Genomic DNA, 25,969 nt, shown 5'->3' with positions numbered 1-25,969 from the left:
AGGGTCTCTCAGCGTCACCCGTGCCTCCATCTGTTCACTGTGACAGCTGCAAAGAGTCTGGTCAGGTGGGGGTAGGGGGGCAACAAAAATCCTATATTTTTTGAGACAGGGTCTTGTGGGTTCCTTGCTAGTCTTGAACCATGTAGCCAAGAATGACCTAGAATTTGGATACTCCTGCTTCTACCCCAAGTGCTGGAATTACACGTCTGTCCCACCAGGCTGGGCTCATGCAGTGTTGGGGAGCAAATCTAGATGTCGTAGAAGTTGTGCAGGCCCTCTCTCAACTGGGGAGAGAGAGTTGGGGAGGTGGGGGGGAGACATTTACCTAAGGGTGTCAAGTACTGTAGCAAGAATTCTCTTTGGTCTTAATAAAAACAAAAACAAAAACAAAAAACAAAACCCAGAGATAGATATTGGGGTTCAAGCTGAAGATCAGAGAAGCAAAGCTCTCACCTCTACCAATGCTCAGCTCAAAAGGGCCATCCTGTCCTCAGACTGCATCCCCAGACGGCACTGCTTGCTCCTCAGACTGCCTAGACTGCTCCCATCTCCTCCTGTCTTAGATCCCTCTCTAGTGTTGGGATTAAAGGCCTGGGATCCCAAGTACTGAGATCACCTTTGTGTGAGCTCTGTTTTTCTTTTAGACTGGATCAGTTTTGCGTAGCTCAGTGTGGCCTTCAATTCACAGAGATCCACCTGACTCTGTCTCCCCAGTCCTGGGATTAAAGGTGTGCGCCACCACTGCCTGGCCTCTGTGGCTGACTAGTGTGGCTAGTTTTGCACTCTGATCTTCAGACAAGCTTTATTTGTTAGATCATAAACAAAATATTACCATGAAGTACCTCCTGCCTGTGCCAAAGGTCACCCTCACAGTGAACAGTCTCCCCTCTCCTTCACTTGAGGAGCTTTGAGGGTGGGGACTGGATAGACTGGTCAACGAATGGGTTTTATCTGTCTTCAGTGTTTTAATTGGTTTCAAAAACTAGGGAAGCTAGTTTAGAGTCTCAGGACTTGAGCCTTTCTAAATCAGAAAATCTAGAACAGTGGCCTTATCTTGCACTTAGGCAACCTGTCCGGCATAGCGGCAGCTGTGCCCAGAGGGGACACAGCCTATCTAGGATCCTCAGGCCCCCCTTGGTTCTGACCTGACCGTGCTCCATGTCTGTTATCTACCCTGGAGGTTAGTTATGCCGCCACTTGCTGGCGTTGGCCTCCAGCTATTTGAGTTTGACATCCTTGTGTCTAATAAGGTGAATACTTGTGAGTGTCATTATTGCTAAGGTTTAGATTAAACATGTCTTCATGTGGGTTCCTCCTAAAGTACATAATGAGTCTAGGATTTGGGCGTAAGTAGTCATGGGAAAAGCAGTTCCCCAAATCCTTTTACAGGAAGGTCAAAGTGAGTCAGAGAAGGTGAGTGGTTGACAAGGTGAATTACCAAGGAGAAAGTGGAGCACTGAGGTGGGCACCATGTAAGAGACAGAGGCAAGCCAGGTGTCGAGGAAGCCAGGCTGTTTGTCCACCAGCTGCCTGGAGCACGCGCTCTCTGACACTCCCGGTCACTCTTACAGGCGGAGGAAGGCCTTAGAGAAGCAGGAAGCTGAGAGTGCCATGCTCCCAGGGTGCACAGCAGGAGGGCTCTGACAGGGTCTGCAGAAAGAAAGGCCTCCCCTCTAGTCTTCCCCGCAGCTCCTTGTCCCTGTGAAGGGTTGGAAGAGTCTAGTTTCTCAGACTCGTCCTGATGACTTTCCATGGGAAATGAGAGGAGTCAAATGAGTTATTGCATAATCCTAATTTGTTCAAATCTCTCTGTGAATCACTGAGGGCAAGCATCCTGTGCCTGCGGGCAGGCTGTGTGGCTTCTCCAGGGACAGTTTTGTGGCTTTCTGAGCACAGCAGTGACTTGACTCCTCCCACCTGGAGATGCTCTTGGGCAGTTCCTGAAAGACTCTGGGGAGGGGGTGCTGCAGTGCGGATTCTCAGCAGTGTGTGGGTACAGGCACAGAGCACAAGGGAAGTTTAAAGATGCTCCAGGAGGTGTCTCTGGGATCTTAGTGTAGACAAGAGTCTGGGAGAGCAACCCAAGAACCAGCCAGCCGAGATCAGACCTTCTCCCTGGGCTGGTTCTTCCCTTGGGCCATGACAGCAGTGGGCAATGTTCTTGCTGTTAGAGATTTTGGCCAGGAAATGGGGAAATAATCAAGCAATTAGCAGTCACTGCAGCCGTCTGCACAAGGCCCCCGAGGAAGACAGAAACAGAGAAGCCACAGAGCTGTCTAAATGCAGCTATGAGAACTCATTAGAAGCAGGTCTAGTGGCTTACAACTGTAATCACTGGGGAATTGCCTCTGACACTAATAATCTAGATCTAACACCTCCTTTTAAAAAGGTATGTAAATGAGCCAGGTGGTGGTGGTGCACCTTTCATCCCAGCACTTGGGAGGTACAGGCAGGCAGATCTCTGAGTCTGAGGCCAGCCTCATCTACAGAGCAAGTTCTAAGACAGCCAGGGCTACATAGAGAGAAACACTGTCTCAAACAACAACAAAAACATAATAATAATAATAATAATAATAATAATAATAATAATAATAATAAATGTAAATGAAAGAAAAGAAGCAAAAGCAGGTTCCAGAATCTCAGGGATTTGAATAGGCAAGACCCTGAAGGTTTGTTTAACTGTATCTGTGTGAGGGAGCGTCACCCACCATCACCCTTCGCTGGGCTCTAAGAGTAAGTTTTGCTGCTGTTGTTGGTGACCGTTGTCTCTGCCATTTAGCTGCAACCCCACCACATTAAAAGTCACTTCTGAATATAGAATTTACTCTGTAGCCTGGGCAATCTTCAAACTCATCTTCTTGCTTCAGCCTCCAAGTAGCAAAGATTATGGGCCTGAGTGACCAGGCCTAGACAGCAGTAAGATCTTGTTTGAACGGTTGGTGTGGAGAGATGGCCCTGCTGCTGTACAAACCTAGCAGTTAAAAGGCAGTGCATCAGAGTGTCTCCCTTTCTCTCCCATAAAGGCGTATGCAGCCTTCTCATGGTAGAGTCAGACACCTTAGGATCCCAATCACGTCCATCCAGAACCAGGACGCCTGAGAAGGAAGCTTCCCTGTGGTCTGGGGCGAAGCCCCTGCCTCTCCGAGTTCTGAAAGAGCCGGGTTCAGGACCAAGTTGGAGAGTGATGGAGAGCTATATATGGCTTGCCGCGTGTTCCATATCCCACATGTATATATCTCCACACATGCACACATAATTGCATATATTTGGCTATTCTAACTGGCTTTGGGGAACAGGTACATGAATTTGGCTTCATGGAGCGCACACTGTGCCCCCGAGTTTGGTAACGCCATTATGGTCTGAACCAAATTTGATAAGTTTATGGTACACGTTGATTTTCTGTCTGTGCTTCCTGGGTATGATCACAGGAGATGAAGAGCCATCCTGCCTCTGTTTATGCCTGAAATATAGCCAAGTGCTGCTCATAAGATGAAGCTGCCCAGGGCAACACATGGCCTGCAAGCCACAGTCCCACACACTAGGGAATGACTCAGGGCCAGGCACGGCGAGTCCTGAGTTAGGGGCTCTATCTGTGGTCATGTCCCCTACTTGTTAGCTGTTCCAGATCCCTGGGACTGGAGTTTCAGACAGTTATGAGCTGCCATGTGGGTGCTGGGAATTGAACTCAGGTCCTCTGGAAGACAGACAGTGCTCTTAACCACTGAGCCATCTCTCCAGCCCCTGGACTTCCTTTTTGACCATCTTCCTTCTTTCTTTATTTCAAGACAGGGTTTCTATGCTTAATGCTGTCTGTCCTGCAACTTGCTCTATAGACCTGTCTGTCCTGGAACTCAGAGATCCCCCTGCCTCTGCCTCCTGAGTGTGGGATTAAAGGTGTGTGCTACCATTCCTGACCTGTTTGCTTTTTGAAAGGGCTTCTCTGGGCAGCTCAAGCTGTCCTTGAACTTGAGATCTTCCTGTCTCCACTTCCCTTTTGTCTCAACAGTCTTGTCTATGTCACAGATTCTAATTGGTTTTAATGATAAAAACCCGGCCAGCCTCTGGTTCTCACCTCTACCGAATCCTCAGACTCAATGCACTGAGCTCCTGTCTCCTCCCACCTTCTATTCCTCTCTCCGCCCAGTAAATCACTCTGTCTCCACCTCCCAGGAGCTGGGATCAAAGGTGTGAGCTTTGTTTCTCTTTTAAACTGGATCAATCTCATGTAGCCCAGGGTGGTCTTGAACTCACAGAGATCCGTCTGCCTCCTGAGAGCTGGGATTAAAGGTGTGCACTAGCACTGCCTGGTCTTGATGGCTAACTAGTGGCTAGCTCCGCACTCTGATCTTCAAGCAAGCTTTGTTAAAGCACAAACAAAACGTCACCACACTTGTCATGATGTATAACCAAAAGCTCTATCGCTGCAGGCAGAGTCTCTGCTGAGTTTCTACAATACCAGCTGGGTATGCTTATATTCAGATTTATATTCGTTTATATTCTACAATACAGCTGTGTTTCAAGCCTACCTGTGTCTCAAGACTCACATGGAACATTTATTAAAAATGTGAGCCCCTCTCCATTCCCCAGCAGAGACAGCGGCGCAGGCAGCTGTACATCTGTACCAGAGTGCACACCCTACTCTCACATTTTCTAAAGCCATGGCCTGGTAGGATGCATGATGGGGGTTCAGTGCCCCACACATCACTGATCGTGTGGTAACAGTTACCGTGAGGCTAAGGTCAATCATTCCAACAAGGGGCACGTGGGGGCATTCGCAGTTAGGACGGCTGTGCCCACGCCTTTACCGGGTGTGTCTTCATTATGTTCCTGAGCTTGTGTTAAAATACCCAGACAAAGCAACTTAAAGGAGAATGTGTTTATCTGGCTCCCAGCTCCAGGTTAGAGACTGTGGAGCTGTCACAGCCGCAATCGGGAGCAGAGAGTAACCAATGCATCTCGTGCTCCGGTGGCCTAGTCCAAGTGCCCCTGCTCAGGCGATGGAGTTCTTCCCACCACAACCACGGCAACCAAGCCAATCCTTTTCTCTGAGACCAATGCAAACCAAAGCAGATCAATATAAGAAATGTAAGCGCCAATCATAAACAGGCTAACATCACCACCTATCAGCCACATTAAGTATTACACTTTTAAAAACCAAAGTATAACACTGTGGATCTCTCTGACTCCATCAGGCAAAGCCATTCCTCACACACTTGACACCAATATGAGCAGAAATTGGGCGGTTGGTAAGTATATTGTGTCTCAAGTTTTTGAAGGGAGCTTTTCACAAGCCACGAAGATTAAATGATTCTGGCAGGCCTGGCCACAGGCCAGCTCCATCTAGGTGAGCCCTCCTTGAGAGTCCCGTCATGGCTTACGCTAGTTCAGGTCAAACAGTAATGAATGCCAATCACGGCAGGTGCCATCACGTCCACCCCGTCTTTCTTCCTGAGAATTATGCTCACTAAGGAGAACTCCTTGTGAGCTTCGGAGGGACAGGTCATCTGCAACCAGAAAGCAGGCAAGTGGCCCCTTTGAGGCGTGTCCCTAGAGATGGGGCTGAGAGGCTCTTTCAGACACAGGGGCCCAGGGAAGCAGGGGCTTCTCCTCCACCCCCACCCAAGGGCACCTCTGAAATAATGTCCAGGAGGTAGATGTACCTGGGGATATAGCACATTGTTTTGCAAAGGTTTAAATTTTGTTTTTGAGGACATGAAGCACCTGAGAATGTATCCAGTGTTATTATAACCTGCCAACAACTCTGCTTCTGGGGTCTTCTCTAAGGTCAATGATACATAAAAACATATTAATATCGAAATTTGAGGGCTGACCATAAATGGGCCAATAGCATCACCTACTGGACGCATGCAGGTACTACATCTTTTTAAACCAGAGTACAAAACAGACACACCTGTGGATTTGTTGTTCAGTCAGGCAAAAGCTGGTCCTGATACACTCAACACCAACAGGAATAGAAAGGTGGGAAAGAAATACTACCTTCAGGGTCATACGTAAATAAGTGGTGTCAAAAGTGATTTTTTTTTTTGGTCTCTCAAGAAAGAGTTTTTCTGTGTAGCTTTGTAGAGCAGAGCAGGCTGGACTTGAACTCAGAGATCCACCTACTTCTGCAACCCAAGTGCTGGGATTAAAGGCATGTGCCTCCACTGCCCGACAAAAGGGCAATTTTTTTCATTGACTTTTTTTTTTTTTTCAAGCTATGAAGATGAACCAGCTTGGAGAGTCTGTTGGGAAGGGGATATGTGTCTGGTTGACTTGAGGAGAGTGGGCCACAGAGCCCACGGCCGAAGGAGAACACCTCACTTAACAGATGTCAGGAACGAGCACTAAGTGGATGGTAATGAAAACATGGTATGTCAAAATCCATGGCAGCTGGGCAGGCTGAGGCCACCTGTGAATCCATCACTTAGGAAGCTGAGGCAGGAGGAACATAAATTCAAGCCAGCCTTGCTGTGGTGTGAAAACCTGTCTTGAAACTCCATAATAAAGGCCAGGTGTTGGTGGCACACACCTTTAATCCCAGCACTCCGGAGGCTGAGGCAGGATGATCTCTGTGAATTCAAGGCCAGCCTGGTCTACAGAGTGAGTTCCAGGACAGCCAGAACTACACAGAGAAGCCCTGTCTCGAAAAACAAAAACAAACAAACACCACAAAAAAACAAAACAAAACAAAAAACCAAGCTAACAAAACTGAGGGGCCTGCACCTGGGGACCCTGTATCTTTAAATGCTGACGTGTGGGGGTGGGGGAAGCATGGAGGCTTGAGAAGTTACAAAAATCATAGAGCAGAGGGGGGGGGGGAATTACTAGAAGGGCAAAGAGACAATAAGAATATTATAGGGAGGTTTAGGAAAAGCAAAGCTGGCGGCGGTTGGCGCATGCCTGTGATCCCAGCACTCCAGAGAGGCAGAGGCAGGAAATCTCGGTCAGTTCAAGACACGTACTGCCTACATGGTGAGTTCCAGGACAGCCAGGGCTATATAGTGAGACCTTGTCTCAAAATAATAAGTTTTTTTAAAAGACAAATAAATCGGCATTTTGAAAAGATTGAAAACTGCTAGATCTTTGGAAACATAGTGGATGAAAAGAAAAAACCTCGGCATTGATGGCTCCTGCCTGTAAGCTACACCCAGAGGCCCAAGGATTAGGAGTCCAAGGCTGGGTAGTCAAGCTGAGTCTACAAACAGCAACCGTGTAAAAACACATGGGAAAAGACAAAGAGCAAGGATCCCTGGAGCCGAAGCTGCTGGCTGGCTACTGGTCGGTTACATTTGTGCTGATCTCATCCCAGGGGCCAAGGCCTCCCTCTGACTTCCATGTGGTTCTCCAGCCCACACGTCCTTCTTCGAAAATCATAGAAGCTAACTGCAGCTAAGTGCAGAAGGTGGCCAATCACCAGGCCACAGAATCCATCCAGAGTACAAGAGGCTCACGATGGTGTGGGACATCACCCCGCCTCCAGCAATATTCCTCACCAGGTGAGAGGTTTCCCCGAGTTCCCATCCCCATGGAAGAAGTTAGCACTCAGTCCAGCTAATTATTTCATCAGAGCATCTTCTCCAGGGAAGACTGAGAGGCAGGGGACCTATGTTAGCAGCCATTTGCATCAGTATAGCAGTCTTTTTTTTTTTTTAAGACTTATTTTGTGTGTGTGTGTGTGTGTGTGTGTGTATTTTGTCTGCATGTATGTATGTGTACCATGTGCATGCCTGATGCCTTCAGAGGCCAGAAGAGGGCATCAAATCCTCTACTCTGGGGCGGGGGTGGGAGAGGGGAAGGAGGCATTTTGATCGTGAGCCACATCTGCCAAGATTCGGCTGCAGTTTCCTTGGCTACCTTGTCTAACTCTTGTCTCCTGGTCTCACCGAGTGCCTGAGAGTGCCATCATTATTTATGGATGAGGAAACCCAGGTGGGGGAGGTGACCTGCTACCCTACATAAGCGGAATCTATGGTACCAGGAATTTTCCAGGATTGATCAGGGCCTGAAGCCTCTCCTGGCTGGAGAACCAATTATATGGGAGAGGACAGCATCTTTTTTGTTTTTTATTTTTTTCCAGACAGGGTTTCTCTTGTGCAGCCCTGGCTGTCTTAGAACTTGCTCTGTAGACCAGGCTGACTTTGAACTCACAGAGATCCACCTGCCTCTTCCTCCTGAGTGCTGTGTGCGCCACCACTATCTGGCAAGGAAAATGTCTTTTGACATTGCCTTTCTGACATAGGCAGTGTTGGTGTCATGAGGACATTTGTCAAATGGCCTCCTGCCTTGGCTTGCTGCATGGCCAGCAGCCTGAAAGAGAACGCTTTCCTCACTACAAAGTAATCACATCAGAAACTTGATGACATGTGACTGTGGTGCGAAACTGATTTCTGTCCCATTCGTGAATCTTTGTGAATAGTCCTCTATTCTGCTGTCTTTCATGGCTGAGCTAAGCACACAGTCTTGGAACCTCTGTTATTTACTGTTAATAGTTATGGGGAAAGTAGCTATCCAATGCCACCAAATAACTGAATTCTTGAGATCTTTTTCAACAAAAATAGGTAAAAATATTTTCAAGTAACTTGTTTGTCTACTTTGTCCCTTTCCCTTCCCATTAGAGGAAAAGCAAAGCATTGTGAGACACACCACACACACAGACACCCCACACATAGACCACACACACCGATATACAGAGACACTATACACACATACACAGACACCACACACACACACCCCTCCTTTACATATATGTATATACGTGTGTATATAATCATTTACTTATTGGGGGAATGTTTAGAAGGTCAGAGGACAGTTTGGAGGAATTGATGCTATTCTACCATGTGGGTTCCAGGGAACCCAGGTTGTCAGGCTCAGCAGCATGGGCCTTCATCCACAGAGCCATCTTTCTGGTCCCTGATTTGTGTTAAATGGGAGGCAACATGTATTATGCCTTTGGGGTTTAAGGGAATTCTGTGACTTTTGCAGACAAATCCTTCATATAGCACCTTAAGTGGGTGTGCTCAGACAGCCAAGACACATTAACCTGTGTTGGCCTTACAGGTTTAAATGGGGACCGATGTTTAGGTGTAAAACCTCAGGCCTGAGTTGAGAAGCACAATGTTAGGTGTAGAGTTGTCCAGGCTGTATCTACTCACTACTGACAATTCAAAAGCCTGGCTGTTTTTTTTTGTTTTTGTTTTGTTTTTTTCCCAGCTTACTCAGTCACTACAGGATGTAAACAAATGTGCCATTGGCTATGTACATTCCCAGGGTAAGGCTATGTAAACATTGTATGGTTTCTTGAAAGTGACAGCAAGTTAAAGTTGCTTTTTATGGACCGTAAGGAAGGACTGGCTGAGATCAGCATGTATAACCCACGTACCTCAGCTGACAACACAATTTCTGCTTTTGTGCATCTGCCAGAAACCACGGCTTTCTATGTGCCCACAAGAGGGTGCTGATGGCCCCCCTATCGCCGATCTGCCTCTTACAGTTTAACTGCATCTTCCCCTGGCACCCAACCTTTCCATCTAACACTTGGTCTACCAAGTGGGTTGCTAGTGACTCCAACAGTGCTCACTGTTCTTCCTCATCTGAGTAAACTTCCCCAGCTTCTAACAAGCCAACGCACCAATTCATTCAGTCTGGATGCTGGTGACCAGGGGTGGAGGGCGTTTGTCTGACCTCCAGATTGTCCCCGTAGCATCGGTCATGGCCAGCACGGACTATGACTCTTATCTCCACTCCCTAGATGATGCCCAGTGGGCATCAAGGGTGGCTTTCAGGCGAGAATGTGTAACGGCAAACTCAAGTAAAAGCCAGCTTCCTTCTAGGACACTTGGAGACCCTTCCGAGTTCTTTCTAGGTTAAAACAGGTTACCCTGTATGAAGTCTATGAGCACGTAGACACCCCAAGAACTTTGAACACAATGACACAGCTCTCTGCAATTGCTTGCTGTTTCAGACAGGGTTTCCAGTAGCCCAGGCTGGCCTTTAACTCTTGCTCCCATATTTCTACCTCTTCAGTGCTGGAATTACAGGCCTATGCCACTACATGCAGACCTGGGATTGCTTCTTGCATGAAGAAAGTTTGAGACAAGGCAGGAGCTCAGACTGGTGCTGTTGGTGGCCAAGAGCAAAGCTATGGGCCTCAGCAATTGGCCTGCCAGTCAAACAGGTGAACCACAGACTCTCGCTGAGTACAGTTCACTGTGACCCTCACGTGGATGTCACCTAGCGCCTGGGATTTAGAGTGTGGTGTGGCAGGCCCCCATCCCTACCCGGGTGCCAATCCTCCATCATGCCGCCTTGGAGGAAATATGCTGAACCCCGCCCTATGCGCCCATTGCCCCATAAAGGAGTGAACTGTCAGTGCTGGACAAGCAGGGTCCACCAGTCAGACCACTTGCCAAGCTTTCAATTCTCTGCCCTTGGAGACTGCCCTTCACTTACTAGGACACCCTGTGGACGCCTCACTTGGTGAACAGGTGTTGGGGGCTTGAGGTCTCCTGGGCTGTAGGCACCAACTCCCTCAGCTGCAGGCCAGCTGGTGACACAGAAGCTGCACCCCCAGCATCTCAAACTCTTCAGGGAACTGCCATCATGGCTGGGACGGAACTGTTTCTTCTGTGATGGACACACACCCTCTCTCATGAGAACAGCCTGTCATTAGAATCCCTTAGTAGGCAGGGCAGGCTGCTCCCTTGGCCTCCAGAGCATCAGGCTGAAAAGCAAGGGCACCTGGTCTTCTCTAGCCTGGGCCTCAACCAAAGCTCTCCTTTCATAATAGTGCTACTAAGGTCTGTCAAAAGTCCAGGGACAAATTTATTTGCCCCTTACCACTGTTTTGTATCCTGAAGCATAAACCACCAGAGAATGCAGCTGGTATCTTTCCACAGGAAGACTGGGCTGGGGAACTCTCACTCACTTGCTTTGGTTTCTGATGCACGTTATCTGTCTTGGTCTCTCGAGCTGAGGCAATGAGGCCTAAGATTGTGTATCACTTATCCTGTGACTGGTTTCTGTAAGCCTGCAGACACCGTACAGAAGATAAGTGAGAAGGGCACAAAGCCAGTCCTTACGCAATAGCCCAGCTGCTCTCAGGTGACAAGACCAGTCAGGCATCATTTTCTTCCCGCCTTGTTCTAGGCGTTCACTCAGCAAATGCACTCACATTGGACTCTGGTGTAAGCAGAGGCTTCTGCTTTAGTCCTCAACCACAGGGAGAGCCGGACAGTGAGACAGAGAAGCCCTGAGACAGGGTTTCCCTGTGTACCTCTGGCTCTCCTGGCACTCTCTGTACACCAGGCTGGCCTCAAACTCAGATCCGCCTGCTTGGGCCGCCCTCCTGAGTGCTGGGATTAAAGGTGTGCACCCATCACCACCTGTGCAACAGTTTTTAAAAGGCTGGAAAAAGCTGGGCATGGTGTCTCGTGCCTTTAATCCCAGAACTCAGGAGGCAGGCTTACAGAAACCAGTCCACAAGATAAGGCAGAGACAGGTGGATCCGAGGTTGGGGCCAGCTGGTCTACATACTGAATTCCAGGACATGCAGGTTTCAAAAACAATGAAAGAACACAAAAAAAAGCTGGGAAAAAGTCTCCCAAACCTCCAACCCTGTCCAAGTGTACTCATTTCAGGGAACAGAATGGGCCTTACACACTCTGGTGTAGACACAGGAGGCAGAGTGCAGGGCTGGCCAGGTGCAGGGCACTGACATCAAGACATTGCTACCCTACCTACATTGAGTGGGGCACACGACAAATGCTTTTCTCTGCTTTGGCTCAATGGTTTCCTGGCATAATCTCCGTCCACCAAACCACTGCTTGCTTGACAAGATGCCAGGGATTCGGACTAAAGAGCAAACACCTCACCACCATTGCCCACTACCACCCCCGAGTAGTCACTCCAGGTTCCAGCCTCTGTAGGTGAAGAGCATGCCCCTGCTGCAGAGTGGAAGCAGGTGCCAGGTGGGAGACCCTGGCTGGCACTCAACTCTGCCACGGTCTAGAACGCTAGGCATGCTAACCTGAAGCCCAATGCCTTCCACCCTGCAGACAGTCCTCGGCAGCACCAACCATACTGACAAGACAGCACCGGTGGCTAAACTCAATGCGTGTTTGAGACAGGAGCTTCTTAGGGGTGACACTCACTGGGGCAACTGTGACAGAACTCTATCTGCTGACCACCTGGAGGTGCCTTACTGGCCTAGGCTGGGAACATGAATGCTCACAAGGATTCACAGACTCTCTTTATTGTTAAGCTGCAACATACACGTTTTAATACAACAAGAACAACATGTAATAACCAAGTGAAAATAAACTAACCAATAAACACTCAAAACAAAACCTTTTCCATTGGAAACATGTTAGGACGAACTCGGGCTTCGTTCCCATCTCACCGCGATTTTCTTATGACTCAGGAGCCTACATACCCTGTGTTTTCTGTAGCCATGCAGGTGTGAGTGGAAGTCTGAATGATTAAATAAACATAAAGTCCGTCGTTTACTGTAGAGAATCATCTCCCGAGGCAGCCAAACTGGGTTGAGAGAACAAAACCATTTAAGAAACTTGCCACACGTTTGGGTTCATCTTAGAATCCGTGAACCTTCAGCTGCTCCTCCTTGACGATGCCAACCTGTGAAATAAAGCTATGCTCAGCAGATTCACACAACAGCAGCCGGCAGGTCACGACAGTTCTGCACTACCCGCAACCAACCGCCGACAGCCCCACACAACCTGCACACGAGCCGTGAGGCACTGCTCCTAAGGCAATCTCTAGGACACTTAATAGCCAACAAAGTGAGCTGCACAGGCCTTGCCATTTTCAGTCAATACTGGCCCTAATCTACTCCATCACTTCCTTTACTTCAACCATGTGGATTTCACTAGGTAGAAAAGGACTCCTGTTTCTTTAGAATGTTGGTTCTGAGAAACAACCTCAAGGTCACCCAGAGAGCACACCAGCCACTCACCTCCAAGAGAAACTGACAAATGTTCTTCCTTTGGTCACCTTGGAGCTGAATAACCTCTCCGTACTCGGGATGTTCGATCACAGTACCATTGCAGGCAAACTTCTACAACAAAGGCAAATGCGCAGGCTTTACTTTTGTCAGAATGTAACTGCTTCAGTCCCCGCTGCACTAAGGGGCAGTGTCCTCTAGAACTCCTAGTCCTCCAGAACCAAGTGACTTTGCAAATGGATCTGGAGACCACATGGACGACATTATACTGGGGGAAGCAGCAACAACTAAACCGCTCACATTTCAGTCTGAAAGCCAGGTAGTAAACCGCAGTTTGAGGTGGGAGAACAAAACGGCTTTCCGGGCCTAGGTCCTGGTATCCACCCTCCTTCTGAACTCATCACCTTTTTGAAGGCTTTCACAAGTTTCTTCTTGTCATAATCGTCCGCAATGCCCTGCACAGTGGTCAGCGTCTTCCTGCCGTTGCGCTGCTGGATTCTTATATGAATGTAGTCCTCAGTCCCTGCCGGGAGTAAGTCGTCACCCTTAGTTGCATCAGCAAAGGGGTCTGCAGAGGGACAGAAAAATATCCACAGCAGGGGGGGAGAATTAGGACGTACTATCTAGGAACGTGGTCCATTACAGCTCTCGACAGTGGCTAGCCGTGGCTCCAGTGCTCCTGTGTCATTTCTGCAGGTAGAGATGGGGCTCACTGGGGTATTGCCTTCCAAATGAGAAAAGTGTAAGCAGGCTACGCTCGTGTGCCAATATTCGAGCTTAAAAATAGAGACTGCCATTGTTGAAGCCACCCTCTGAGACAAAAGGCATTTATGGAAACCTAGTTCCGTATCACCACCAGAACATGGGTCATATATCCCGACAACAGAAACACTCAAAAAGCCACCCACCCCAATCAGTTAACTAAGTCTGGCGAAATAAAATAAACACATACAGGCTATCTCAAGAGGTGTAATTAGCCAATGACTGCAAGCAGAGATGCCAGGACTACTTTCATGCCTAATCGGAGGGGCTGTGCTAGGCATCTTCACCAGTCACCTCTGAGGGCTGCTCAAAACCAGCTGGGGCCAGCTCTGTCCCCAGCTCCTGCCAGCCAGTTGCTGGTCCCTCAGGCTCCCCCACCCCCGCCCCAAGCTCCAGGTCTGGCCCTCACCCTCCTTGCTGAGGAGTCGCAGATCCCCTAAGCCTTGAACGCCCCGTAGTCGGCTAGAGAGGATTGAGATAACACCACCCACCCACAAGACACACACACACACAGGTGAGTCCTCTCTCTCAGAGTCACGGGTCCCCCAGTCTCTCTCTCTCTCTCTCTCTCTCTCTCTCACACACACACACACACACACACACACACACACACACACAGGTGAGTCCTTCCTCTCAGAGTCACGGGTCCCCCAGTCACACACCACACACACACGTGAGTCCTCTCAGAGTCACGGGTCCCCCAGTCGCCTGGAAGCTATCAAGTTCCCCAGCTGCTGAGCCCCACCCTCCAGTCTCCTTGCGAAGCCCTGGCCAGCGAGTCCCGGGAGTCCCAGGCTCCCGCCCGCAGGGTCAGGTTCCCGGCCCTCCCTACCCGGCCCGGCCCGGGCCCGGTGCAACCCCGCAGCGCTCCAGCCCCTCGTGGGTCCCCGCAGCCCCCCGGGGGGGGGTCCCCCGCCACCCCGGCCTCCTGGGAGCCCCGAGGCCCACGTCCCCCGGCCGGGCCCTGGGCCCCCGTGGGTCTGAGGCCGGGGGAGCCGTCCCCGGGGCCAGGGTCTCCTTCCGGGCGCCGAGACAAAGGCGGGCGGGCGGCGCCTGGACCTTACCGAAAGATTGGAGGTTCTGGATAGTGGACATGCGACACTAGTGTGAGGCCGGTGAGGGGATAAAATTCCTGCGGGGCCCGCCCGGATCACCGTGTCAGGAGGCTGCAGCGGCGAGAAACGGAAATCAATGAGGCGGCGGAAGCCCGGTGAAGGCGCAGGAAGACGCGGAGGACGCGGCGGCGGCGGGGCGCGAGCGGGAGGGCGGGCGCTGCGGGCTTCTCGCAAAAATGGCCGGCGCCGCCTATTTTTAGCGACGCGCGCCGCCCGCCACGTGACCCCGGGCGCGCGCCGCCCTCCGCCCCGCCCGCTCGCCCGCCCCGGATCGCTGAGCCGGGGGCACCAGGCGGGCGGGCGGGCGCCCACTGCGGGCAGCCGCGGTCCGTCGCCCCCCAGCCGCCGGGCGGAGCGACTTCCGGGTGCAACGGCGAGGAACGCGCCCCCCGGGGTCTCGACCCCCTCCTCCCCCCGTTCCTCCGCCGCCCTCCCGTTGCCCTCCGCCCGGTTTCTCATGCAGAGCACGTGCGGGCGCCACCTGGGAATTGCAGGTCTAACGAGCCCCGGGTGGTTCCGAGGCTGCAGTCCGGACCCCGCTTAATCGGGTCGGTCCCGGGTGTCAGCACCCGGCCTGGAGCAGACTCACGTGTGCGAGGAGAAACCGCTGGGCCGGGTGGCTGAAGGCAGATAAAGTAATTGTGAAGGGGAACCGTGCACAGACATCAGCTCAGCAGGCTTTCTAGACCCAGGAAGTACCGGACACCTACGGGTTATTCATCTTTCTGGGGGCCAAGCCTAACTAACGACTTCGAGCTGGGATAACTTTGGGGGCCTGATGTAAGACATTGGAAGCCATAAGCTGATAAAAAAAATAGTATGTGACCATTTAGCAAGCTATTCAATAAGATGTATCAGCAGTTCTAATCACTAATATAATTACTTTTTTAAAGAGAGAAAGAGCGAGAGAGAGAGAGAGAGAGAGAGAGAGAGATTCAGTTTTTCTGTTATGTGGTTGAGTGTGTGCGGTGCCCACAGAGGCCCGAAGAAGGTGTCATATCCCCTGGAACTGGAATTACAGATGGTTATGAATCACCACGTGGGTCCTGGGAATTGAACCAGGTCCTGTGAAAGAGCAAGTGCTCTTAACTTCTGGCAATCTCTCCAGGGCCATTACTATAATTTCAAAAAGGCAATAAATATCTTAAGTGCAGTGTGAATGTTTTGGTGACTTCTATTGGCACAAAGTGGCAGCTTCTAATACTTCTATGCAAGGGTAGTGAAAATAAACATGTTACCCCCACGCCCACACACACACCAGTCAGATTTTAGGAACACTGCTTCTTCGGTTTTATTCTTATACCAGGATTAGAAAATCCCCAGGTTAAGAATATCTAAATTAATAGTCTTTACCACCTTCCACCTTCATGTGGCCTCTGCGGTTGGAACTCAAGTTGTCAGGCTTGTCCAGCAAGCCTGAGCCACCTTACCAGCCCTTGGGTAATTTTTCTGCCTCAGTACAGTAACACTCTAATTTCTAAGTAAAATAGTCTACAAAGTAGTCTCTATAAGAAGCACAGAATACACAAAATATGTGGGTTTTTTTCTTACTAGATATGTATCATGGCTCTGTGTTACATGGTTTCTCAGATGGAGCCAAGGGTGGGTGGACCAGAGAGGAAAAAGTAACACAGAAAAGCTTTTAAAATTCCTTGAAATTGCCGGGCGTTGGTGGCACACGCCTTTAATCCCAGCACTGGGGAGGCAGAGGCAGGTGGATCTCTGTGAGTCTCCAGAGCGAGTGCCAGGACAGGCTCCAAAGCTACACAGAGAAACCCTGTCTCGAAAAACAAAAACAAAAACAAACACAAACAAACAAACAAAAAACCAAAAAACAAACAAACAAACAAAAAACAACAAAATTCCTTGAAATCTGGAGCTGGAGAGATGGTGTAGGCTTGCTATTCTTTCAGAGAACTACAGTTTGGTTCCCAGCACCCACGAGGGACAGCTCTGAACTGCCTGTATCTCCAGCTCTGGGAGGGTCTGATGCCCTCTCATGGACTCTGGGTGTGAGCGCATGTGCTCTCTCTCTCTCTCTCTCTCTCTCTCTCTCTCTCTCTCTCTCTCTCTCTCTCTCTCTCTCTCACACACACACACACACACACACACACACACACATCAATGAAATCTTCCAGGTTTCACTAGAACATATCCCTCCATTTAGAAATAAGGCTTACATCAGAGGTATCCAGGAGCTACAAAACCTTTAGCCAAGCAAAAAGACAGGTCAAAGACTCTCCTGACCCTGGTCTTAATGTAGCTTACATGTAGCCTTTGTAGCCTTTGTGTAGCTAACATGGAGTTTAAATCCAATCTCCATGAGACACGTTGTTTGAGATTCAGAGTTTCAAGTTTTTATAAAACAAATAACCTGAGTTTTAACAATCTGGATTTAAGTGGTGGCAGCGTGGGTTAAGGTGGTAACTAGGTGCACTCAGAAAGGAGCATAGATGGGTCACAGAGAACAACAGCGCTGACCAAGGACATCAGGGAGATAAAGGGCGAAAGTTCCTGAGGTTAGAGGCAGACTCCGAATCAGGGTCTTAGCATCCATGTAGTAACTACAGGAAATCAGTCAGAAAGCCCACGTGTCCACAGAACTTACCGGCCGTCCAGGAGAAATAAGCTTTGCTTGGCTCTTGGCCACAGGAGCTGTTTCTCTTGGTTCCTCATAAAGGGGACACTGTGATGTAGCCGGCACCTACCCTGGCAGTTTGCCTGCAACAGAGACAGTGATGGGATTCACTCAGCTGTACCTTATGTCTGCTAGTCATGATATCTGGTTAGAGTCCTGGATCCCTGGCCACCCAAAGACTTGTCTCCTGAGCAGGACGTGTGACCACAACACTAGTGACTCAGCTGTCTCTCCTCAGTGAGTTCTGTCCACAGACATCCCTGGTTGCTGCTCTCTGAATTCAACATTGCAGCCTGCCCAGGCCAAACTTTGCACAGGAACTGAGAACACACATAAAAGATAAGGATACAGACTGGTTACAGAGAAAGGTGGGGCTCCTCTCAGGGGCTCAACCCTCCCACTCAGCCTAGCTGGACCTCCTTAGACTTGTGCAGAAGCCTTACTCCACCCCCTCCCCTCTCGCCCTCACAGGACCACCACTTCCAGCTCCTTCTCTGCCCCGGGGCCCCGAAACCCGTTGTATATCTTCCTTGATATCTCCTCTTCAAGGTGGCTACCTGACACACCTGGCTCCAGGTTGGTTGCTGAGAACACAGAAAACTCCACCTTAAGAAGTATCTGATTACTTTTTTAATTAAAATGACTGTTTTTTTTTTTTTTTTCAATAGAGGGTCTAACTATGTAGCCCCGGCTGTTCTGGCAGTCACTCTACAGACCAGCCTCAAACAGAGATCCACCTGTCTTTGCTTCCCAGGTTCAGGTAAAAAAGATTTGTGCCACTGTGCCTGGCTTACTGTTACTATTTTTAATCATGCATATGTGTGTGTCTCTTTGTAGGTGTGTGTGTGTGTGTATGAGTGTGTGTGTGAGTGTGTGTAGTGTGGTGTGTGTATGAGTGTGTGTGAGTGTGTGTGTGGTGTGTGTGTGTGTGCGCGCGAGCGCACGCGCGCTCACACGTGCGGGTTCAGGTACCTATGAGACAAGAGGCACCATCAGTGAAGGCTAACAGGCCCAAGCATGGCAGTCACAGTGCCGACAGGCCTCTCCCTTGCTAAACTGTTAGATCACATTCCTAAAGCTAGCCACCAAGGTCTGTTCCCTTTATTTGACTACTTTATGCCTGACTAAAACTCCAAGGTCCAGCAATCAAAACACACTATTTGGCTACATCGACTAACATATCCAATCAGGATTTACCAACTCACCTAGCCTAGATTTTCCCTTTTCTCTTTAAAAACCCACCTGCAAAACCACCTGCTGCTGTCTTCACCTAAGCCAGAAGCAGCCCTTGCACCCCTGCTTGTCTCTCTGGGGTAATACGCCACATTATTGCTGAGAAATTGATGTCTAGGTGTGTTCTGTGATGACTCCAAGGCTCCCCATTAAGCAGACCCTTCAGGATCTGGAGTTATGTCTAACGTGGGTGCTGGGAATCCAACTCTGGTCTTCAGGAAGGCAACGCCTCCTCTTAACCACTGAGCCATCTCTCCAGCCCTAAATCTCTGATTGTTACTGCCAGGCTCTTCCTTCAAGCCCCAATATGTTCTGGAACTATGAACTGCAAGGGGCTAAGAGAACTTTTGCCTGGAGGCTTAAGGCCGTCTACTTTAAAACAAGCCTGGCAGCCTCCTCTCTGGCCATGCACCCCACAAAGAGCCCTGTGTATATTTATTTCCTAGTGATAAGAAAATGAGAAGCACATAAGGGCAAAAGAACCGGTGCCTAGTAGCTGGGCCTCTAGGACAGTCTCTTACCCACCTGAAATTGGGAAGACTCGGGGGGTTCTTCCTAACCTGAACCAGGGAAATAGAATCAACACTCCAAAGTGATGAGCCGGTGCCTCTGGGAGAGCAGACACAGAAGTACCAAAGGATGTTTCTACTCTGATCACAACCATAGTGTCTTTTACATCGTGTTTTCAATGAGATTTAAACAGCTAAGGGTTTAAAGTTAGATTTCCTAGGGAGCCCTGTTGCCTAGCAGTTAACCATTTGCACTGAATAAATAGACAACTAAGTTTCCATCTAAGATGTCCAAAGTACAGGGACCAGTGTTTTCTGTAGGAATCTGTAAGATGAGGAGACACATACAGCAGACAGTCAGAACCTAGATCAGTCTCTTTTGTTTGCTGAGACGGGGTCTTGCTTGTGTTCCTTGGTTGCCTGGAAACTTCAGGGCTCAAGCAATCCTCTGGCCTCCTTCTCGTTCTTTCACTTTCTCTCTAGAGAAAGTTGTTGGAACACTAGATGGGTCATGTTGACCAGTAGACAAGGCCACCGTATGGCCACAGGTCATGTCCATATACACTTCTCACTTTTTTTGGGGGGGGGCTGGGGTTTTGAGACAGGGTTTCTCTGTGGCTTTGAAGGCTGTCCTAGAACTAGCTCTTGTAGACCAGGCTGGTCTTGTAGCTCAGGCTGGCCTGGAATGTGTGATCCTCCTGGGACCTGGGATTACAGGCCAGTCTTCACCACCTAGGCTTATGGAGTGGAATTTAAGGGTCTAGGCTAATGAGTTAGACCAGGGATCATGCCCACATCCAGCCATTAGCACTGGTAAGGAGTTTACCAGCATGCAGACATGCCTATTTTCTGTGAAGAGAACACAGCACTCCCACCTCAGAGTGTTGTGACCACCGCACTTAGCAGTGTACCTGAAAAGGAAGTGTTATTTGGTGGAAGTCTCTTCTGGGACTTGTGTGATGAGACTCCCAGGAAGTGATTCTGATTCAAAGCAGAGACCATTCACAGGGTACCATGTCTTCTGAAAATTGTGTACACTGTGTCTCTTTCATTCCTGCGAACCTGTGGCTCCTGGGAAATCTCATTATAGCCAATCACTCTGGCCCATTCTAACAAGATTTTTCTTACAATCGTGGCAGCCAATGTGCAGAACATAATTGGATTGGAGGAATCCAGGAAAAGTAGACACTAAGTAAACAAGACAAATAAAGCCTTCCTTCCCTGTCAGATCTGCAGAGCACAGGAAGCCAAGCTAAGGTGCCTGAGGCTGAGTCTGACCCATTCCCACTCTGGCTTCTGCTCACCCAGCCATATGTTCAGCAGGACACATTCCCCAAAGGCTAAATCATGTCCACTCCTCACTGACCCCGACCCGACCCCACCAGGTCATTCCCAGAAGCTGACAAATGCCACAGCTAAAAATAGATGTTTTTGGAACCACACTTGTTTAAATATAAAAGCTTTAAATCAGTTTATTTTGTTATTTATTTATTTATTTATTTATAGACAGAGTTTCTCTGTGTAACAGTTGTGGCTGTTCTGGAACTTGCTTTGTAGACCAGGCTGGCCTCAAACTCACAGAGATCCTCCTGCCTCTGCCTCCGGAGGGCTGGGATTACAGCAGTGCCACCACCACCACTCAGTTGTTTTTTTTTTTTTAAACCAGAAAATCTGATGAAATATTGATAACTGTAGAGATTTATTATGAATAAACTTCAAGACCATTGGTGTGTGTGTGTGTGTGTGTGTGTGTGTGTGTGTGTGAGAGAGAGAGAGAGAGAGAGAGAGAGAGAGAGAGAGAGAGAGAGAGCACCTGTGTGTACAAGCTTCTGGAGGCCAGAGGTTGATGTGGGTGCCCTCAATCCCTCTTCACCTTATTTTGGAGTCAGGGTCTCTCACTGAACCTTCAGCTAGACTGGCTGCCACTGAGCCCCGGAGAACCCTCCCTGTGTCACTCCCCCAGTGTTAGTATTAAAAGCACACCCTGTCACATTTTTACAGGGATTCTGTCTTGCAAGGGCCCTTACCTCCATAGCCAGAAATGTGACCACAGAATGTCGTCAACTCTAAAATGCTGGCATCATCAATATGGGGTTGAGTATATAGTCCAACTGCAGGGAAAGTAAGAACCCAGTAAGCAAAGACGGAGTTATTCTGCAGACGTGAAGGCGAGAGATTCTTCTGAACTCAGGTTGGGTAACTCTCCAGACCCGAAGGCCTTAGCACGTGAAAAGGACAGCGTTGCAACAAGGAATCCAACACCATCTCCGGGAATCTCCTTTTAGTCACTGAGGTTGGAGGGACCAGGGTCTCACAGAGACCTGGCGACATTCAAAGAGACACTGAGATCCCGCACTGGGCCCTTTGTCAGCTAGTGTGGGTCAGGCAGCTTCCCTAAATCCATTTGCACCCATCTCATGGCAAGTCAGGTGGTCTCATTTTGTTAGGACTGAAGCTTTTCTAATGACAGATGTGAACACGGTCATATCTGAGGAGACTCACATCACCTTTGCCTTTCCCAGTGCACTGACAAACCAGCTCCAGCCCTCTCATCCATGCAAAGCCATTTGGTTGCCATTGGTCACTCGGTATGAGTGTTCCTTCCATTTCCTCTTCAGTGAGGAAAGACCCAAGGCCCCCACATGGTATGAATGCTGCATAAGATCTGGCCTTGCATATTCCTGAAGGGGGTTGACCTCTTCCTTCAGGATGAAGTAGTGTGCTATCTAGTTTTAACTTGCAACTTGCCAGAATACAATCGCTGCAATCGTGACGAAAGAGAGGAATTACCTCGATTAGTGTGGCCGGTGGGTATGTCAGTCGGGGACTGTCTTCATTGTTAATTTATGTAGAAGACACACCCCAGATGTGGGTGGCACTGCTTCTTGGGCAAGACCCCAAACTGTGGAAGAAAGAGGAAAACTCCTGAGTCCAAGCGAGCACAAAGGAACCACTGTTTCTCTCTGCCCTTGACTGTAGATGTCATGTGACCAGCAAGCCCCTGACTTCCCTACAGCAATTGACTGTGACCTGGAATTGTAAGCCAAATCCATCCTTTGTCCAAGTGGCTTCTGGTCAGGGTGTCTCGTCACAGCAACAGAAGGAATCTAGGACAAGCAGTGACTCCCTGAGGCTTTCATTTGTGCTGATGTGCTCAACACCATAATAGCTTCCCTGAGTTCTTTTCTTAGCCCATTTTAACAGAAGCTTTGTTATTGATCCTGAGGCTTTTTAGAAAACCGAGCAGCCAATTATTTTCTGATAATATACAATATGCTCCCATCACACTCTGTCTGCCACAGTAGGTATTTCCAGACCAACCAGGCCCTTCTGTGTCAAGATACAAGGTTTTGCCCACAGCCACAGGGAGAGGGGAGCCGGCCACCAGCCTGTGGGCTTCGTCCTCACGAACCTCTCTCTAATTGGTTCCATGTGCTTCTTGCTCTGTCAGTTTCTTAGGCTGCCGGGTACTGCCAATTTTAACAGAATCCTGCTTACTGGAAATAACTTTTCCTCTTAAATGGATTCATAATGCGGGTGGAACAACCTTACCCAAGGTTCATTTTTTTTTAAATATTGCATTCATTTTTTTAGTGTAATATTTTTATTACTTAATTGGAAATTTCATAGGGTATATTTCGATGATAAGATTCTGTCTCTACTTCCATGACGTCTCCTAAACCCTAAGTGTAGGGATTGTGTTGTAGCTGTATCAGTTAGGGCTGGGCAGGCTCCTGACAGCCAATTGTTCTCTGCATTTTGACAAGCTGTGGCTTTCTCTAATGTTCTTTGTCTGCTGCAAAAAAGAAGCACTTTGATGAGGGGTGAGAACTACACTTTGCTGTGGATACAAGCGTAAGTATTTAGAACGAAGTCAGGACTAACATTGGCTTAGGAACACGACAATAGTAAGTTCTCCTCTAGGTTCTGTGATCTGGGACAGTTGGCTGGGCTTATGGCACCAGGCATAAGTTCCATCCTATTGATTAAACGGGTGTTGGTTACTACCACAATATGAGTGCCACTGTTGCCCTCTGAAGGTGTCTTGCTGTGATGGTCGTTGTCATGTTTTGTAGGCATCCCAGCTAGGTAGGACTATTGATTGCTTCTGTCCCTTGTTGGTTTCCATAGAGCCTTCAGGTACAATGCGTTTATTTTGGCTTACAGTTGCAGAGAGGGAGTTCTTAATGATGAGGAAGGCAGCTGGGGCAGGAAGCAGGCAGATTACATAACACCTATAGCAAACTGGAATCGAGGCAAGGCTATAAAGTCTCAGAGTTCATCTGCCAGTGACATACTTCCTTCGGCAAGGCTCCATGTTCCAAAGGTTTCACCCTCCACCCCCAGCACCCCCAGCTAGGGAATAATTTCCAAAGACATGAGTCTATGGGAGACATTTCTCATGGAAACACGTAAAACTCCAGAAGTGGTGTTAAGCATGTAAAGCCCAAGTGCTGAGAAGCAGAAACAGAGTGATCTCTGAGTCATTATCCAGCCAGCCTGATCCAACTGACAGAGTGTACCAAATGATACACTCTGTCTTAAAAGCTGCTGGGCAGGGGTGGCACACGCCATTAATCCCAGCACTGGGCGGGGGGGGGCACAGAGGCAGGCAGACCTCTGAGTCTGAGGCCAGCCTGATCTATAGATCAAGTTCCAGGATAGCTAGAGGTACACAGAGAAACCCCGTCTCAAAAACCAGACACAAACAAAAAGGTGAAGGACACTTGAGGAAATACAATGGAGTTGACATCTGCCTTTCACATACACACAGACACACACACCACTCAAACATCGTTAAGGAAGGGAAGCAAAGGCTCCCAAGCATGTAAATAAAGCTGCTTATCCTTGAGAAATGGGTAGGTTACAGAGATCAAGGAAACAGGTTAGATGAAAGAAAACCCACTCTTCAGTACTGCTCATATTAGTCCCTTAGGATGACAGTTTTGTAAATAGTAATGCCCCCCTGAGCAGAATCAGGAGACCTCACCGAGCTTCCAGGAACAGCAGTGGGCTCAGGGCAATGCCCTTGCTTCTTGGCCTACTGTCCCAAGTAAGTGAAGGCCTCCAGGCAGTACACCAGACATTATCTTTTGAAGCATTTTTCTTGGTAACCATAGAAGGAGATTCCATCTGGCCTTTTCTTCCAGACAGTTAAGAGTGAAGACTTTGGCTTCTTAGAAATCATGTGCACCTGTCCAAACTACCCAGCCCCAAAAGCCGAATCTGGCTTTTCAAAGCAAGGACAGTATTTTCTGTGTAATTGCTATAATTCTCTGTGGGAGCATCACTGATCCATTCACAGAAGACACAGGTGGAAGGAGCCTGTCTTCGTGCAGGAGCTAGGATGCTGTGAACACAGAAGTCATTTAGCGTAAACTCGGTAAGCATTGTATAGCTGGGTGTTAAACAGGCAAAGGCTGCAGGAAGTCCATGGTCTTTAGTCACATAGAATGACAATCTTAGAAGCCTGAACAGTATGAATTAGGAAGCATAGAGGATCTGGGGGGATGAGCACTTGCTGCTTTTCCAGAGGATCTGAGTTTAGTTCCCCGTGCCCATGTCCAGTGGCTTGAAACAACCTGTAACTCCAGTCCCAGGGGCTCCAACATCCTATTCTGGCCTCTATGGGCACCTGTATGCACAGGTGCATACACAGAACATACATGTACACTAAATAAGAAAAGAATAAATCTAAAAATAGTATAGAAGAGCTGAGAAGACAACTCATTAGGTAAAGTACTTGCGCACGCATATAGATACACACTTGCATGCACACACAAGCACACACACACACACACACACACACACACACACACACACACACACACACACACACCTCACTCTTTTACCCCCACAGGTAAGAACTTAAGATATGATCTAGATTTTTCAAGATCAAAGACAATGCACAATCTCTCACTGGGAAAAGAATCCCCAAACCTCACCTGGGAAGGGCACAAAGGCCACCATGAAGGAGGCAGAAGAGAAGACGCAAGCCAACAGGACAACCCAGAGATGTGGCTTTCAGATACGGGACACGACCTGTTATGATATGTGCAGGGGTGCATCTGTCAGGATATCCCAGGATCACTTACTATGATGGTCCTCCGTGGACTCCGGCAAGCTTGCTTCTGTTCTGCTCCTGTATAGACTGGTGGAATGAATGGTCATATGACCAGTTCCTCTCAGTGCTTCCATTATTTATACTGTTGGGTCACTTTCCCCTTCATTTCTCAAGTCACCTCTCTTTTTATTATCCGTCCACCCTCCTGCCTGCTCTCTCTCTGCTTACACAGTTGGCATGGTATAACAGTTGCTCCCCTGTTCTGTGCTAAAACACCATCACAAAGGCAACTTATGAAGGGTAGGGCTTATTTTGACTTACAGTTCCACATAGAGAGAGAGAGTCCATCCTGACGGGAGGCATGGTGGCACGGAGACGGGGCAGGAAGCTGAGCGAGGAAGCAGGGAGCACGCTGGAAGTGGATGATGAGGCTAGGCTATGAACTGGCTAAGGCCTCCTCCTCCAGCAAGGCTCCGCCCCCACATCCCCAAACAGCCCCCCCACCAATCGGGGACCAGGTGGTGAGCCTGTGAGGCAATTTCCCCTTCAAACCATCACCCAAGGGTCCAGACCCTCGGTCCTTTTCTGTCTCACTGGCTCAGCTGTGGATTGATCTTTAGTTCCACCCTGAATCTTCAACGTGGGGATCTCTCATGTCACCTTTTTCTCCCAGTGTAGACCCAGCTCCAT

At 48.9% G+C, this 25,969-nt stretch overlaps 1 protein-coding gene across 1 annotated transcript; it reads right to left on the bottom strand.

Moving 5' to 3' along the window:
- Positions 1-12,234: 12,234 nt before the first annotated feature.
- Eif1b (eukaryotic translation initiation factor 1B) lies at positions 12,235-15,018 on the bottom strand. Its single transcript, XM_027415409.2, has 4 exons — positions 14,785-15,018; positions 13,363-13,526; positions 12,971-13,072; positions 12,235-12,633 (listed from the first exon to the last, which is right to left on the bottom strand). Exons 1-4 carry the CDS (start codon positions 14,813-14,815, stop codon positions 12,589-12,591), a joined length of 342 nt encoding a protein of 113 aa, XP_027271210.1. The 5' UTR covers positions 14,816-15,018; the 3' UTR covers positions 12,235-12,588.
- Between the last annotated feature and the right edge of the window lie 10,951 nt (positions 15,019-25,969).

Source organism: Cricetulus griseus, chromosome 4, assembly GCF_003668045.3.
Source record: "Cricetulus griseus strain 17A/GY chromosome 4, alternate assembly CriGri-PICRH-1.0, whole genome shotgun sequence".
NCBI classification, from domain to species: domain Eukaryota; kingdom Metazoa; phylum Chordata; class Mammalia; order Rodentia; family Cricetidae; genus Cricetulus; species Cricetulus griseus.
Note: the sequence above shows the minus strand (reverse complement) of the source record. Positions and strands in the feature narration are given on the sequence as shown.